Here is an 18,732-nt window from a genome sequence, read left to right as displayed (position 1 = left end):
GTTAAGAAAAGAAGTCATGGATTCCAAATCCATATTCTAGACCACTTTATTATATTGTTGTACATAGCTTACCCAATTCTGTTGAAATCATCATTTTCCTGATATTTTAATCAAATCTTGAATGATTATTACTCTTCTTGCTCTTTTGCTCCCCTTATCTTGGTTTCCTGTGTCTTTTTTCATTATTATTGATTTGAGGGGGGAGAGGAGGAAGAAGGGAAAGAGAAACATTGACTTTTTGTTCCATCTATTGATACGTCATTGGTTGCCTCCTGTATGCGCCCTGACCAGGAATCAAACCTGCAACCTTGGCACATCTGGATGACGCTCCAACCAACTGAGCAATCCAGCCAAGGCTCCTGTGTGCCTTTATTTCCTACAAGAGGCCTAGTGCATGGATCCATGCACTGGTGGGGTCCCTCAGCTTGGCCTGCGGGGATCAGGCCGAAACTGACTCTCTGACATCCCCCAAGGGGTCCAGATTGTGAGAAGGCACAGACCAGGCCAAGGAACCTAGTATGCATATAAGATCTTTGGTTGATCTCTTCCAGCCCTCCCCTCCCCCCCCCCCCCCCCGCCTCCATCCCTCTGAGATTCATCAGTCTGTTCCATGTTTCCATGCCTGTGGTTTCCGCTCCTGCGCTGAGCATCTGCCCCCTGGTGGTCAATGTGCATCATAGCTACCGGTCAGCCGGTCATTTAGGCTTTTATATATAGAGATAGTAGCCTCCTACCTGGTCATTTTACTTTTAGGTTCTTTTCAACTCTCCCTAGATATGAAGCCATATTTGTTTTCCTGAAAGTCTTTCATCTTGCCACTTCCCTACTGAAAAGCTGCAAAACTGCTTATTGCTTCTTAGGTCAACTTCTCACTCAGGTTTCATCAGCTGACCCAGGAATCTTCTCTCTCCTTCCCCAAGTACTGGTATTCTCCTATAGATGATCTACCTACTTTTATCCCACACATGCCATTCTCTTATCTGCACTTCCGTTTTTCCTGTTGCTCTTCTCCTTATTCCTATCTGACAATACAAAAATTTTAGTATTTTAAGATCCAGTTTAACTACCTTCTTGTTAAACTTCATATCCCTCAGCCACAATAAGCTTTCATTCTTGGAATTACTATATCAATAGTCTCACCACATCATCTAGTACTTGATTAAGTTGACGTGTCCATTCTTTAACCCTTCTTTTAGTACAGTACTTTTTGCTTCTATTTATTATATTTCTCTTCTTATTCAAGAAGCCTGTTCTGAATGTACATACTTTTATATTGAATACTTTTTGTTGATTAACTTAAGTGCTTCTTTACATGGCTTCCAGTGTCATCAAATCTGATTCTTCTTGATTGTAGCTCTCTCTCAACAGAATTTCATTGTATAGCATTTACTGGTAAAGTACTATCTGCTTTTTTATGCATCCATGATAAAAGCAGTAAAATTTTCTAAGTTGGTTTCCTGAAGGAATAACTTTTTATATACTTCTTATTTTGGAAAATTCAAACATACATAAAAGTTGAGAGTATTCTATAAAGAATCTATTATACCCATTATCCAACCTCAGTGGTTATCGGTATATAGCCAGATTTGTTTCATTTAAACCAGAGTTGGCAAGTTTATTCTATAAAGGGTCAAATAGTAAACTATTTAGTCATGGTCTCTGTCACTATTCAATTCTGCCATTGTAGCAGGAAAGCAGCCATAAATAATATATAAATGAATGAGCATAATTGTTTCTTTTTCTTTTTTAATGTTTTTTTTTGTTTGTTTGTTTGTTTTCAGAGAGGAAGGGAATGGGAGAGAAAGAGATAGAAACACCAATGATGAGAGATAATCATTGATTGGCTGCTTCCTGCATGCCCCCCACTAGGGATTGAGCCCACAACCCAGGCATGTGTCCTTGACCGGAATCGAACCTGGGACCCTTCAGTTCACAGGCCGACGCTCTTTCCACTGAGCCAAACGGGCTAGGGCCATAATTGTGTTTCAATAAAACTTCATGTATAAAAACAGGTGGCAGACCAGATTTGGCTTGAGGGCATTTTATTTGTCTGTTTGTTTAATATATAAGTATATATTTTTATGTATTTACAAATCAACACTAATAAAAGAGAAAAATGGTAATTGGCGTACGAGCTACCCTTTTCATTGGCTAATCAGGGCTATATGCAAATTAACTGCCAACTAAGATTGGCAGTTAACTGCCAACAAGATGGCGGTTAATTTGCATATGTAGGCACAATGCAGGGAGGCGAAAGGGAAAGCAGGAAGAAGCCCCCTGCCACTGACAGTGATCGGAAACCCAGGGGGGAGCTAAGAGCTGGGGGGCAGGGCAAAGGCGGCCCTGGGGCCGCCTTTGCCCTGTCCCCCAGCCATGATCGGAGAATCAGGTGCCTTTGCCGCCCTGGCCAGTGATAGCAGGAAGTAGGGGTGGAGCCAGCGATGGGAGCTGGGCACGGTCAAAACTGGCAGTCCCGGGAGCTAGGGGTGCCTTGCCTGGGCCTAAAGCAGAGCCCACGATCGTGGGGCCGCTGCCACTGCAGGTCCCCGCTGCCCGGGCCGGACGCCTAGGCCAGAGGCGTCAGGCCTGGGCAAGGGGCCGATCCTGCGATTGGAAGGTGATGGGGGTCAACGCCTGAGGGCTCCCAGTATGTGAGAGGGGGCAGGCTGGGCTGAGGGACACTCCCCCACACACACACCCAGTGCACGAATTTCGTGCACCGGACCCCTAGTATATTTATAAATGTGCACCTGTCATAGTGTTCATCTCTGTGAATCAAGTCTCAAACAGAATACAATGTGTCCAATCCTAGATTAATAAACAGAACATTATCGGTACCCCAAACACTGTCCTCGTGTTCTTTTCTAGTTACTACCTGTCCTACCAAGGATAACCATTATCCTAATTTGCAGCAGCACATGTTAGTTTTGCCTGCTTTCATATATTTTATATCAGTGGAGTCATATGGTATGTACTTTTTCATGTCTGGCTTTCTTCAACATTGTTTTTGTGAGATTTGTTCATATTATGACATGTAGTTGCGGATTTTGTTGAATCTTTAAAAAATTTGAATTTTCATTCTCTATATAGATTAAACAATAAACAATTTTCAACAAAATAGATTTAGCGCAAGCTGTTAGCTAAAGAATCAAACATTATCTTGGAATTCTTAGTGCTGAGATATATCTAAATATACCATTCTAAATTAGATGATTGTCTCAGCTGTTTTTTACTGGGTATTTAAAGAAAGATTTTCTTTAACTTTTAAAATTCTTCATTTCTCTTTACAAGTTAGAAGTAGCGTACAAATACTTTACTTTGCCATTACTTTATCACTTGCTTCAACGAAAGAATAATTCATTATTTTTTATGTTTCTTAATGCTGCTGTAACATTTAAATTTTTTTTCTGTCTTCACAGACCTGGGCCCTACACTCTCTGTCATTGATCATCGATTCTGCGGGCCCACTCTATTATCCGCATGTGGAACCTACCCTTTCTCTTATTATAATGTTGTTGTTAAATGTGCCTCCTACTCATGCTGAAGTTCACCAAAGTCTTGGTCGTTGTTTGAATGCCCTTATTACTACATTAGGTCCAGAGCTACAAGGTATGCATAGCTGTTTTTTGGATGTTTTACATGAAAAATACACATATAAAAATTAGTTTAGTTTCTATGACTGACTCAAATACTTGTCATTGAAGTGAAGTTTAACAGAATGTTATATTCAGATATATTGGCAGAATGTTGAGAGTACTCTTGGGAAAACTTTGAATCCTGGATGATGACATGATAGAAAAATAACATAGAAACTATGATACTTACTTTAAACTCTACCACTACTTAATTGGGTGACCTTGGGGAAATTCTTACATCTCTAGGCTTTGGTTTTCTTTGTCAAATGAATAGAAAGTTGAAAAGCCTTTGTTATTGGCACGTAGTAGGTGCTCAGTATTCTATCTTGCTAAATAAATGCCATTCAGTCTGATTATCTTACGTTGAAAAGAAAAGGAGTACATATTTAGAAAGATTTGATATGTCCTAAAAATGCTTCTCTTAACAACTAAAATGACAGACATGAAGTAGAGTATTTTAAAGAACTCTTGATCTCTTTTAAGAAATAAATGACTGCGCCCTAACTAGTTTGGCTCGGTGAATAGAGCATTGGCCTGCTGACTGAAGGGTCCCAGGTTCAATTCCGGTCAAGGGCATGTACCTTGGTTGTGGGCACATCCCCAGTAGGAAGTGTGCAGGAGGCAGCTGATGGATGTTTCTTTCTCATCAATGTTTCTTTTTTTTCTTTTTTTTTTTTTTTTTGAGTGTTTACAGTTCTTTATTCTTTTGGTCATTTTTCATGACTCTAGTTTGGCTCTTGTTTTCACTTCGCAGTATCGCACTTACTTCTGAAGCGCTGCTGCTTTCCTTTGCGCACAATATGCTGGGATTCCTGCCTTTACTCTTCTGTCTTCTTCGTGGGTCCCGTCCACTCTGGTGGCTTCGTCCACGTGCAGACAACTGCCAGCCTCCTGCCCAGACTCCTGAGCTCCTGGCTCGGGGGCCTGCTTAAGTGGACACTGATGCTTAGGTGTCCTCCCAGCATCACGTGTGTCCCACCGACTGTCACTTCCTCCCAGCCTACTCCTGGGTCACACTCAGTGCACAGCGGTGTCATGTACAGGCTGCCTACAGAGACAAGCGGATTCTACTCGTGACCACACTCTTAGTCCTGTCTGACTGGTCACCACGTCTTGCTTCTCCCCTACCCACAGCCATGGCTGGGAGCAGCTTCCTGCCCCTGGTTATCACACCTAATCTCTGTGCTCCCTGCCTCTGCCTCTGCCTCGCCTCTGCAAGCCCCTCTCCACATGGCTGCGGAATGTCCTGGGCTTCCCTTTCCCCCGACTCCCACCTGCATCTGCACCACTCACTGCTGTTCTTCATGTCCCTGCGGGTCACATGTCCACGGGGCTGCCTCCCCCTGTGCTGGGGTCCAACCCCAGCAGGTCCAGGGGTCCCCAAAGGTGTGGACGGAGTCGGCGAAGAAGGAATGGCACGGAGACAGCGTTCAGTTGATCAGCAGCCTAGCCAGGATCTCTAGCCAAGTTCTGTTCAGGATCTCCAGCGAAGTTCTGGTTAGGATCTCCAGCGAAGTTCTGGTCAGGATCTCCAGCGAAGTTCTGGCTAGGATCTCCAGCCAGGTTCTGTGTCCATGTTCTCTTACTAGGTTCTCCAGCCAGGTTCTGTCACCAGGTTCTAGTCAGGTTCTCTTGCCATGTTCTATCCAGGTTCTGTAGCCAGGTTCTGTCTCTAGGTTCTTCAGCCAGGTTCTCTCGCTAGGTTCTGTCTCTAGGTTCTGTCTCCAGTTTCTGTCCAGGATCTTTGGCCATGTTCTCTCCAGCGAAGTTCTTCTGTCTCTAGGTTCTGTGTAGGTTCTGTGTCTAGGTTCTGTGACCTGTTGTCTTGTTACATCTGTATTTATACCAGTTGATTCCAATCCTATCAATCTCTATTCCAAAGGTTAGGGCGTTTCTTATCTCCATTCCAGGGAGTAAAGATTATGTAGCTTAAGCATGATTGTTCGTAGTTAAAGTGATTAATCACCCGCCTGGCACTCAGTTAAGGGGTTTTATCTCCTCCCCAACTTCAGGGGAAAATCCCTACCTGGGGAAACAACCTTTCTCAGAGAGGTGACCTTGGTTAAAACACATAGTGCCAAGAAGGTGAGCAAACATATTAAGAACAGTATGCCATATATGCCAGGTCCCTTGAAACAGCAAGGATGGACCGGCTCCCGGCAGATTCCCCCTTTTTTATTTTTTAAAAGCAGGCATTAAAAAGAAAAACCCTAAATGCTCTCTTGAATCCATTTTAAGAGTAGGATTGGTGCTTTCCGCTATTACCTGAGTCCTGATCTATCACCCCAAGGAGAGCTTGCCAATCCTGCACTTTCCCGGGGTGGAAAGGCTGCAGTGGGGTTAAGGATAAGGCTCCTTGGGCCTACCTCCTCCCATGCCTTTACATTTACCTTTCCTTCCTCAGAAAAGCATGGACATACTTGTATAAAACGTTCTGTCTGACTGGGAGTAACCTTAATTCCTCTGCTAGCAAGCATGTGTGTTAAAAGATCAATACAGAGTCTTATTTCTTTAGGCTCAGTATGGCACATCTTTTTAATCTAAAGATCAATACAGAGTCTTCTTTCTTTGGACTCAGTATGGCACATCTTCTCAATCTAAGAATCAATACAGAGTCTTCTTTCTTTGGACTCAGTATGGCACATCTTCTCAATCTAAGTTCTGTACTATCCACCTTCTTACCCTACTTATCCTCTATAGGGGGGTCTGTAGCACCCTGGTGGAGTCCTATCCCTCCCAGGGGTGGGGTTCTCAATGGGGGGGGGCCTACCTAGGGGAATCCTGTTCCAGGGGTTCCCACAGGTGTGGACGGAGTCGGTGAAGACTATCCACCCTCTTCCTACGGTGGAGTCCTATCCGTCCCAAGTGTGGGGGGACTTACCTAAGGGTCCCTGTTCGGGCGCCAGATGCTGGGGTCCAACCCCAGCAGGTCCAGGGGTCCCCAAAGGTGTGGACGGAGTCGGCGAAGAAGGAATGACACGGAGACAGCGTTCAGTTGATCAGCAACCTAGCCAGGATCTCTAGCCAGGATCTCCAGCCAAGTTCTGGTCTGGATCTCCAGCCAAGTTCTGTTCAGGATCTCCAGTGAAGTTCTGGTTAGAATCTCTAGCCAGGTTCTGGTTAGGATCTCCAGCCAAGTTCTGGTTTGGTTCTCCAGCCAGGTTCAGTCACCAGGTTCTAGTCAGGTTCTCTTGCCATGTTCTATCCAGGTTCTGTAGGTTCTCCAGCCAGGTTCTATAGCCAGGTTCTGTCCAAGATCTTTTGCCATGTTCTCTCGCTAGGTTCTGTCTCTAGGTTGTGTTGCCAGTTTCTGTCCAGGATCTTTTGCCATGTTCTCTCGCTAGGTTCTGTCTCTAGGTTCTGTTTCCAGTTTCTGTCCAGGATCTTTTGCCATGTTCTCTCCAGCGAAGTTCTTCTGTCTCTAGGTTCTGTGTAGGTTCTGTGTCTAGGTTCTGTCTCATCAATGTTTCTAACTCTCTATCCCTCTCCCTTCCTCTCTGTAAAAAATTCAATAAAATATATACTTTTTTAAAAAGAAAGAAAGAAAAGAAATAAATGACTGCATCCGAAAACTCAGATATTCTGATCTGTTCAAATGCACAATATATTATGTCAATATAGATGAAAGCAACGCTCAACTAATACAAGTAGGGCTAAGTTTATTAGCAATTTCTAATTCCACTTTTCACGAAAATCTGGTGTAATCTACAGACAGTCTTAGGTTTTTTTTTACCTAAAGATTTGTGTTGCCAAAAACCTTTCAGACTAAGAATAACTAATAATCATCCAAAAATCTTTCAAATGGATTATTCCTGCTTTTGTAGAAGAAATTTACTTCACAAATTCTTAAATTTAAAATTGGAAAAAGAGTAATGATTTTATAGGTCAATTATTAAAAACTTTCTGCTTTCATTTTAGGTAACAGTACTTCAGTTTCTACCTTAAGGACGTCCTGTCTGTTGGGTTGTGCAGTGATGCAAGATAACCCAGACTGCCTTGTTCAAGCGCAGGCCATCTCTTGCCTTCAGCAGCTTCATATGTTTGCTCCACGACATGTCAACTTATCTAGCCTGGTCAGCTGCCTCTGTGTGAGTATAAAATTATAAATGAGCTTTTTAGTTTGTTTTATTGGAAACTTAGATTTGTTTTAATTATTCTCTAGATCGTGTACAATAGCAGTTTTCCCTCAGTTCTAGTCCTTTTGGGGAAAGTGAGGGGCCAATTTTTATATAATCACATCTTAAATCTCATATGGACTTGTTTTTCTCCCATTAATGTTGAACTTAATGTTTTTAATATTTACTTATTAAGCAATAAGCATATATTGTGTGGCATAAATATCCCAGATACTATATAAATACTATAGGACCTGGAAAATTTTGTGGTAACATTTTTTTCCTCTCCTTTTTCTATTCCAAATTATTGCATACAAAGTTCTTTCCATCCCAGATGGGCACATAACATTTTTCCTTAGTATTCTAGCAGCATATACATCGATGTCTTCGTTTTACTAATGTGTCTGATGAATATAGAAGGTGCTTCATAATCTCAGTGGTTTTTAAGATTTACCTTGAACACCATCAGTTTCTGTCTGGACTTGCCTCAAAAGTTGTTACATTTGGAATGAAAACTTTTTCTGCCCCTGCTGTTCATAGCACACTCCCATTAGTAACATGACAGCTGAGAATTATTACTTTATGTAGACAGACCTTTCATTTTCAAGCTTGAGGCAAAATATGCAGCATTTTAGACTTTAAAGAACCTCAGAGATTGTTAAAACCAGTGTTCTCAATAAAAAGATAAACTGAGGACCAAAAATTCAAATAATTTGACTAGGTTCTTAGTCTAGGATCCAGATTCCTGAACTTCTTGTCCAGTCCTCATTTCATTATTTCAGACTGAGTTTGTGGTTAATAGCTCCTAGCTCTGCCACCTCAGCATTAGGCGGCTTTAGGGACACCCTGTAACCTCTTCCAGCCTCAGCTCCTTTGTCTGTAAAACACAATTACACAAGATGCCGCCTATAAAAGTGCATGTCTCAGGCACCTAATAACCAATTATTAAGTAGCAGTTGTTTTTATTTTCTTAGTATATACCTTAAATATAGATTATGTTATCTTCATACTGATTTTGATCATCATAATTATGTAAGACTCTTAAAAAGAGGATATGACTGACTTTTCTGGTGGAAACTTTGGTTCCTGTCTGGAACCAAACATGTGTTAGAGAAAATAGCAGTTAGTGGAAAAGGATTTTACCTTCACTTCTCAATGACTTTCCCCAGGAATATTGCTTTTATATTTAGAGAACCATTGCCAAAACCAATTATTGAAAAATATCCACTGTTTTACTAGTACAAGTTGGTCTGACTTTCATTCTCCATTCAAATATAATGATACTGCCATTTTTTTTTCTTTTTAAATTGTAGTAGGAAATTTCCACTAGTAGCCTTTTTAATCTTTTTTAACTTTACCTGAATTCATTTATTAAATAAAGTTCAAACTCATCAAACTCATTATTCTTTTACTAGACAAGAAAGGTTATATACATACAAAGAAGATAGAGATTATTATCAGATTTTCCTTGTGGATACATTCAGAGCAATTGAGAAAATCAGAAGTAACAATTACAAATCTTATTTGTGTTAGTCATAATATTTAAGCTTTAAAATGATGTTTTTTATACAGAAATCATATTTAAAAATTGCTGTCACTATAGTATGTTAATTTTGTGTCTTAATATTTTTATTCTAAATTTATTAGGTTGAATTTAGTATTATATTTTAGAATATTCCCTGTAGTAAGTAAATTGCTTTTGCTTTCCTGTTTTAACAACTTTATGATCAGATTTTCTTTTCTACAAAGAATTTAAATATTTAGCATGAAGTGTTTTCATATTAATTGAAACTCCCTGAATATTCAGAATACCTTTCATCATTAAGAAAAAATCTTATGGGGAAAAAAGGAAACATATGTAATATTTTTAACAATAAAGATTTTTTTTAAAAAACCTTAGTGTATCGCTTCTCGGCCTTTTGGCTAAGATCAAGTGTAGTATCTGTTCTTATCAGTTTAAAAAACCTTAGTGTAAAGGACTTTATTCTAACTGCATGCTGTTTAACTTCTATTCTGAACTTAACCTTAGCTACATTAGCAATTCTGAATACTCTCAGTTTTAAAATTTGGCTTCCATTTTATAAAAAAAAATCTATAATTAACTTGTGATGAGATAAACCATTAACTCTGGCCCTTGCCAGACACCTGTTCATGTGAATGCAATCCAAATCACCCCTGTCACACTCATGTCTACTTGGTCTGGTTTTGTTACAGCTTAATGAGAGATCCAAAAAAAACACCTAATTACACAAATGTACATTTTTAATTATTTTATATTTTATATCTGCATCTTGAATTGACTATTTTCAAGATCTTAGCTCAATTCATATTTTAAGTGGGAAAATGAAGTATTTATGGCATATTTTTAAAGCTGAAGCTAAACCACTTTTAATGATAGAGCTCTATCAACATATGTATTTTAATTCTTAGCTGACTGTTGTCAAAGTCATCCTAGCATTTATCTTTTGGTTTTGTCTTGACTGGTCTGTCATTTGTTTTTGTGCAGGAGATCTTGTTGGATAATTCTGTGTTGGTAGGTCCCTGACCCTCGATTCCTAACTTTTTTGAGGTTTGCAGTGCTGTTTCTTTGTCATTTTTTTGGTTGTAGATGTTTAGTTTTTGTTTTCCTCTGCATCTCTGTTTAAGCTAACCATTAATGCAAAATCCAGTATGTGTAGCATGTTACATGATGTTTATTTAATACCAGTGTAAAAAATTCCTCCCTAACCTTCTCCAGCTGGTATATTCACTCCTTGCACTTAATTTTGCATCATTTTGATTTTATGTATTCATTTCAGAAAAGAATTGTAATTACAGCTTGATTTAATTTCTTTATTTTGCCTGTTTGGTCTGTTTGCCTTAACTCACTCTATTACTCTTCCCGTTATAAATGCTGGAGAATGACATGGAGATACTAAGCATCCCATTTTGCTTTGTGCGGCAGCCTTCAATCTTTTTTTTCTACCAAACAAAGAGTACTTTTAAGCATGCTTTCTCTAAAAAATTATTTGACCAGCCTGAATAATGCTGCATCTGCTGTGTATTACATGCTTGTAAAACTCCAATTAAAATAACTAGTAGCTTCATTAACTTTTCTTTAAATTGTCTTGTAGAGTGCTTTTCTGTCATTGTTATTAAATACAGCCATAATTTTGGGCATGAACAAACTTAATGTTTTTACATTTTAACTTCTCTGTTATTCTTTGTACTAGTTTTTAACAACAGAGTTCTTAAACATGACTGGAATGACATTACCTTGGATTTTGTGAATAACGTTCCTCTGTTTCCACTTTTGAATTCATTATATGGCTTGAGGATATAATAGAATATATTTATAAAGCAGTTCCTGTCCATATGTTTCTCTGATGATATATTTACAAACTTTTTCTGACTTTTGTCTTCTGATAAAATTAGGATTTAGCTTTCTTTGCATGTTTCTTCTTATATATCAAAAAGCCAGCTTCCAACACCTACTCTTTTACTCAGAATTACTCTACCATTTTCAGTAAACTTACCTACTTCAGGCCCTTTTTCCCATACACACCAGATCTAAAGATCACTATAAGAATTATGCCATTATTTCTCAAATTTTACTTGGAAAGTTACTATTATAAGACGCATGTATTCATTGTCTTAAACCATACCAAACTGGTCTTTACTGTCATATTTAAAACAATAAATTTCAAAAAATCAACACTTTATTCTACTTATGAAATCACTGAGTAAGAATTTGTATCCAGAAACCTTTGATTTTTTTTTTTTTTACTTTCTCATTTAAGATATCACCAGTCCTATAATTTACCATATCGTTTACACAACCTATTGAGATTAGCATTGTTTAAACACTTCTAAGTAAAATGAATATGTATTGGGTCTGTCATTCTGAGCAGAAATATTCTATATCTTTAAGATATATACATACCTTTGTACATATATGTAGATCCATATACAAGTAGATATACATATATATGTTTTGCTATCCATTATATTTATCTCTAGAGAGCATTTTTGGTGAATATGTTTTCTGAGTAAAACTCTTTCTGCCTTTATTTGAAAATGCATTCACTTACCCTGAATAAAATACTATTGATAGAGACTTGCATTAATAATAACTAACCTTCACCTGGCCGGTGGTGCTCAGTGGTTGAGCATCATCCCCTGTACCGCCAGGAGGTTGCTGGTTCAATTCCCAGTCTGGGCACATGCCTAGTTTGCCAGCTCAATCCCCACCAGGGGGCATGCAGGAGGCAGCCAATCCATGTTGACGTTTCTCATGGATGTTTCTATCTCTCCCTCTCCCCTCCTCTCTTTCTAAAATCAATAAAAACATTAAAAAAAAACATTAAAATAATAATAATAACTAATATTTATTGAGTATTTACTATTTGCCAGGTCTTGTGCTAAGCACTTTTGCATGTTTCTTTGTGTTAACTTCACAACATCCTTGTGAGATGGGGATAGTGTTATCTCCATTTTACAAATGAGGAAATTAAGGAACAGAGAGGGTTAAATAACTTTCCCAAGGTCACACAGCTAGTAAGAGGTGGACCTATGATTCAGACTGAGACAGTTTGACTCCAGAGTCTCCATTTTAACCAGTATACTATATTGCTTATATAGATTTGTGTAAATTTTACTTAGAGAATAATAAAAATTATAGTTGCATGAGCACAAATGTATAAACTGCCAGTAATTTATTTCTCAATTATATTTTTTATCTCAAAACTATTTTTGCTAATATAAATGTTACGTCTTCTAACATTGTCAAGAGGCTTCTGCTTGGATTTGTTTATGAATATTGCATAATCAAGTACATGTATTACTCCTTAAGTTATTTACAAGTTATATAAAATAAAAATACATACTAGAGGGGGGTAAGAAATCAACCAAAGGACTTGTATGCATGCATATTAGCATAACCAATGGACACAGACACTGGGGTGGTAGGGGCTTGTCCTGGGAGGTGGGAGTGGCCGGGGAGGGGTCAATTGGGGGAAAAGGAGACAAAATACACTAGAATATTTGAATGTCTGTGTATTTCATTAATAAGTTGCATCCAGCCCACTGGTGGGCTGGACAGAATGAGGAGGGGTCCAGTGAATATCTATTAGACTTACTGAGTGCTAGCAAGAATTTCGGCCCTTTCAGTTCCCAAATGGTATTTTCCAGGTGAATCTTTGCAGTCCCTATTTGTTACTGAGAAGAGCAGTACTGGCTTGTTTACGTCAGCTTGTGCAGAGAGAGGCAGCTGAAGTTTCAGAACATGCTGTTACACTTGCTAAGGATAGCAGAGAAGAGTTGACTCCAGGTAATTCTTTTTATCAACATTATCTCCAGCTCAAATGATTGTTTTAATCTTAAATCTTATGTGTAAACATGAGTTTTTAAAACAAAATTTGAAAGTGAATATATAATGTCTTAAACCTACTACAAGAGACAATTGCTCACAAGATTATCATTCCAACCAGTGATGTTATTGGTTTAGAACAGTTCTCAAATTTAGGCCCCCAAACCAGCAACATCCACTTTACCTGGGGACTTGTCAGAAATGCAGACTATTGGTTCCATCCCATATCTGCTAAAGCAAAAATCTGAGAATAGGCCCAGCAATCTGTTTTTGGTGTTTTTATAATCCCTGTGTTAATGTATACTGAAGTTTGAGAGCCATTGGGTTTAGAGTAAGTTTTTTCACAGTAGTCCATTGAAATTGGATTTAGCCCTTAAGTAATTTATTATATGTGCCTTTCTTCCCCCAAAATCTCATTTAATAAAATTCGCCATACATGAATCTGCTTCAAATGAAAAGGATTTTTAGGCCTCTTCTATATTTGAGAAATGAATTAAAGGATTTCTTAGCCAGTAAGATTTATTTTAAGTGTATATCCCTGTATTTTAAAATTAAGTAACCCAAACACACATATAAATTCAAACATCCTACAAAAATAGTAATGATATCATACGTGTGTGTGTGTGTGTGTGTGTGTGTATACTTTCCAAAGTGCTGTCACACTTTTAGGTTTAGGTTTCAGACTTCACAAAGCTTTCCAATATCTAAAGCTCTCAAATCTGTAATGTGTTTTACTCTAATGCTGTGCTTTTTAAATAACAGTTTTATTATTTAAACTTTTGCTCTGGCTTGAGTTAATCAACATTGCTGAACTAGTATGCTAGTAGTCATCAGACAGGTTGCACAACTCATTTGAAAACTGTTCTGTAATTACTTAACCTTAATCAGAAATACGTTAATCTCATAACTATGTGAGGTATTCTCCCCGAGTGACCTTTGGTTTATATTCACCATTGAAATTATCTACATCTGTTGCTTTAGGCTTTGATTGTGTCCATATGCTAGTGCATGTTCCTAGAATTACTAGAGGCCCAAAGCACGAAAGAGTAGGCCTTCCTTCCCCCGGCTGCCAGCACCTGCACCCGGAAGCCGGGCTTCCCTCCTCCGGCCGCCCGCAGGCACCTGGGACCTGGGCTGGCTTCATCAGGAAGGACATCCAGAAGACGTCTGGTCTAATTAGCATATTACCCTTTTATTATTATAGATTGAATTGGCTATGCAAGTAAAATTATAGTAAAGAATTCATATCTAATTCCTTTTTTAAATTTTTTAAGTTTTCAAACTCATTGGAAACGTTTAAAGAAATGTACATTGAACACATAGATTCACCTACTTATTAACTTTATGACACTCACATCTTTTTCTCTCTTCCCATACGTACAGATATATAAACCTTTTGCCAAACCATCTCAAAGCAGGTTGCAAGCATCATGACAGTTTGCACCCCTAAATCAAGCACTCCTATGTAAAATGCCTCAGTTTACATTTTCCAAGAAGGACATTCCCTTATATGACCACACATCATTTCCACACCTAATGAAATTAACAGTGATTTTAGTAACATCATAGAATATATACTTCTGACACAAATTTCCCCAGTTATTAAAAAAAAAAAGTCTTTTATGACTCATTCCTACACCCATCAACCCCACCCAAATTTAGAATTTAGTCATGACTCACACATTGCATTGGTTATTCTGTCTCTTTAGACCTCTAATTGGAAACATTCCTACCACTTCCTTCCGAACTTTAAAAAATTATTCCTCTTTTAAAATAGTCTAATAGTGGAAAAATCTTTAGAAAGTAAATGTTTTCATAAATGCTAGGTGAGTTAAATCTTTAAGAGAAAATGTGTTCTTTTAGCATTTCCAGAATTATAGGAAATAGATGCTTAGATCAAGGCTTATAGTTCTCCTTGAGGTGCTTTATTACTTTGCAATGAGAATATTGTGTAGTAATTTATATTAATTTAGTAGTAGTCTTTAGTTCCTCAGTGGCTTAGTTGTAGTAATTACACACTGTTCTCTATACAGTAGGTATTTTCTGTCTGAGTTTTACTCTGATGTTAATAAATTTAAAACCTTTTCCTTACCAGAATAAGGAAAGCTTAATTAAGTATTGAATGTTAATTGGGTTAAATGTTTATCTAATTTAAGGAAAACATATTAATAACTCTCAATAAAGACCTGTCTTTCAATAACATTGCACAAAAAAATAACTTGTTAGTACCGTGAATAACATCAAACTAACTGAATTAAAATAGACCTCAGTAGGTTAAGGCACAGTATTTGGACTAGTTCTTTAAAATATACTAGGACGTAATACTTTAATAACTACTGAATGTGTGTGCTTCTCATATGGCAGTTTTGTTTTCTGTATTACTTAGATCATCGATTTTCTTCTTGTCAGATGCTAACATCAGAGAAGTGGGCCTTGAAGGGGCATTACTGATCTTACTAGACAAAGAGACAGATCAGAGATTGTGCCATGATATCAAAGAGACTTTAAATCATATGCTCACATCTATGGCAGTGGACAAACTTTCCTTTTGGTTAAAGCTTTGTAAAGATGTACTTGCTGCATCAGCAGGTAAGTACTAGTGACTACCAATTGAAATAATAAAATTGAAAGTAAAAGTGTTATATAGAGTTGTTTGCCAGTGATGATTTATCAATCTTGTCTGAATAATTAGATTATAATGTTTGTGGCTTTCTTCAAATGAAGAGTCTAGTGCTAGTGTTTAAGTCTAACACGCAATAAGTCTTTTTTTGTTGTTGTTGTCTTGTATGACTTTCCTGTGTGAAACAAACTAAAACGTAGAGTCCTTATTTATGCTATAAAAATGATGAACTAACCTATAATAGTCCCATCATTTGTTTTCATACATGCAATAAATATTTGAGGGATTGCCTTGAGTCAACATAATAGAAAATTCATCAACGGTTATGACAATTGGAGCAAGCCAGTTTCTCCATTCTTCATAATGTTAGTTTCAAATAGTGTTTGAAATTAGTGTTATTTTCCAGTGTCTTTGCTAGTATAAAATAATTGTTGGTGAGAAAGTGTATTAGAATCTTTAAATTTTTATAGCCTTTGAGTAAGAAATCCTCTCTCTAAAATCGATAAAAACATATTCTAAAAAGAAAATTAGAGAAAGAAGATAGAAACCAATTCTGTTCTAGGTATTGTACATATTTGATCTGATTTAACCATTTAATCATCCTATGCGTAGGCAGTATTATTCCATTTTACACAGAGAAATCAAGTCTTGGAAAGGTTAAGTAATTGCCCAAAGACACACAGAGATGGATTCAAACCTTAGCTTGCAGTATTTTAAAACCCAACTTCTTACTATATTTCAGTAACTCTCAACTCAGTTACTCGAATCTTATAATTTAATGTAGCTCTGATCTCTACAATTATGTGAAAGGGAGAAAGATACCATAAAGTCCTGGGATTTTTATTTATTTTTACATTCTTCACTGTCTACCTCGATTCTTAATGATCCTCTTCTCTTCCAGTGATTTAGACCTGCTCTTTCAATCATTATTTTCCACTTTTCCTTTAATGCTCTCTTCTATCTACTACTTAAGAACTTACAAGGACTTCTTTTCTTTAAAAGAAAATGTGTATGTGCATAGACAAACAGGTTGATTGCACTTTTCTGATATCTCACCTACTTTTGTAAATTTTACATTTATACTCTGAGCTCACTAGCTCAATTTTATTTTACCATTCTTTTTTAAAAAATATTTTTATTGATTTCAGAGAGGAAAGGGGAGGAAGAGAAAGAGAGACACATCAATGATGACAGAGAATCATTGATCGGCTGCCTCCTGCATGCCCTCCACTGGGGACCAAGGCTGCAACCCGGGCATATGCCCTTGACCAGAATCGAACCCAGGACCCTTCAGTCCTCAGGCCGATGCTCTTATACATTGAGCCAAACCAGCAAGGGCTACCATTTATTCTTTATACCTTGTAGTTTAGCCCTGTCCCTTCTTATTAGGAAAACATCAGTTTCTGTTGACTTCTCAGTCATAAGACAGGACTTTGCCATACTTTATTATCTATCATAACACACTCAAAAAAAATGTTGACATACAAGATAACTTAAGAAAACCAAGTTGGTTTGTTTTATAGCATTAGTTTTATTTTAACTAGAGTTAGTAAGCTAACAGTATTAAGAGGAAATAATTCACTACTCAGTCAGTGGCTCTGGTTATCAGGGCAATGTGAGACTACAATGACAGCAATGGGTCTATTCTAACAAATACTTTCAGACATTGTTAGTGGATTCAGGAACCTTCATAAATCCATTCAAGGCCACAGTGTTAAAACAGCATACCCAGTACAGTCCACTACACTCCCTACTAGAGAATTTTGATCTTAGCACAGGGAATTATTATCCTAGTATCTAGTGTCATGTTCAGTTTTTCATTTTGAGTGTAATTTGGCAACTTTCTTGCTTTGACCTAGATTGGTTCTAACACCATTTCCTTAAATGCCACTGTTATATTTATTTAATAGGCATGATTACTTTACATTGTTAAAAGATGTATGATTGATGCGCAGTAATTCTGGTCTGAATTTGAAGTCATTTGTATTCCTTCATAAATATATATTCAAATTGATTGTGATTACATGTACTCTTCCTTGATAAAGATTTTACAGCTGTAACTTGTGTGGATACAATGCAAGAAGAGGAAGGTGATAAAGGGGATGATGCCTCAGTTCTGACCACCGGAAGAGATGACAGATCCCGTCCTTTTACCAGTCCCCGGTGGGCCACTAGAGTCTTCGCTGCTGACTGTGTCTGCAGGGTAATTAACCAGTGTGAGAGTGCACACTGCGCACATTTTGACGTTGCTTTAGCACAAGAAATGAAAAAAAGGGATTCAAGAAGTAAGTGGCATAATAATGCAAAAAACAAATATACGTAGAGATTCTGTCTGCTTATGTTTAATATTAAGTTAAAAGATAGAACTAAAAGGTGGTCTTTATTCTTCCAAATCAGTTATGAAACTGACTGTACCTTTACATAAACAGTAAGCATATATTTTTAATGTCTAAATACATTTTTAATTATTAAGCTTCTTAAATTGATATTCATAACTTGATTAATGGATTTATGGAATGAGTTAAGTTTATAGAGAATAATCATGTTCTTAGAAAGTAGTATGTGTGTTAGCTACTTTCCAAAATTTATTTTCTGAGTTATAACTTACAACAATTTTACGTGTAGATTATTTTGTTTCCATGGATATTAATTAGAAAACATTTGAGCCTATCTCAATGGAAACAGTTATAAGACCATTTTAACCTTTTATGCAGTTTCATTATTTTTACCTAAATATGTGTGTTATGGTTCGATGTCTGAATTTTTAATTTACTTCAGTACATGTTCAAAGGAGCAATGCCCATACCTGAATGCCTTGAAAATGTTATTTACCAATCAAAAGAATTATAAAGCAAAATCTTTCTGTCAGCAGCCTGAGAATATGAATTAGATATCTCTTGTTTCAGTGATTTTTTTCAAGTAGCATTTATTGCGTCTCTTATTTGTGGTGAGCATGTGCTAGATACTGATAGTATAAAATCAGTATATCATAGATGCTTACTGATTCCTGTGCTC

General features: G+C 37.4%; 1 protein-coding gene and 1 pseudogene across 14 annotated transcripts in view; both read left to right on the top strand.

Moving 5' to 3' along the window:
* HEATR5A (HEAT repeat containing 5A) overlaps window positions 1-18,732 on the top strand; it is a 123,340-nt gene that overhangs the window by 76,385 nt on the left and 28,223 nt on the right. For 12 of the 14 annotated variants that reach the window (XM_059709935.1, XM_059709883.1, XM_059709910.1 and 9 more), the window contains 6 exons: window positions 3,420-3,609; window positions 7,554-7,723; window positions 10,257-10,283; window positions 12,920-13,058; window positions 15,507-15,686; window positions 17,763-18,002. In XM_059709935.1, coding sequence (XP_059565918.1) covers window positions 3,420-3,609; window positions 7,554-7,723; window positions 10,257-10,283; window positions 12,920-13,058; window positions 15,507-15,686; window positions 17,763-18,002 — 946 coding nt within the window. The remainder of the gene's footprint in view (window positions 1-3,419; window positions 3,610-7,553; window positions 7,724-10,256; window positions 10,284-12,919; window positions 13,059-15,506; window positions 15,687-17,762; window positions 18,003-18,732) is intronic. The other 2 variants (XM_059709901.1, XM_059709892.1) reach the window with 1 other exon arrangement.
* LOC132222979 (U2 spliceosomal RNA) lies at window positions 9,654-9,778 on the top strand (annotated as a pseudogene).

The sequence above is a fragment of the Myotis daubentonii genome, chromosome 1 (assembly GCF_963259705.1).
Source record: "Myotis daubentonii chromosome 1, mMyoDau2.1, whole genome shotgun sequence".
In the NCBI taxonomy this organism is placed as follows: Eukaryota; Metazoa; Chordata; class Mammalia; order Chiroptera; family Vespertilionidae; genus Myotis; species Myotis daubentonii.
Note: the sequence above shows the minus strand (reverse complement) of the source record. Positions and strands in the feature narration are given on the sequence as shown.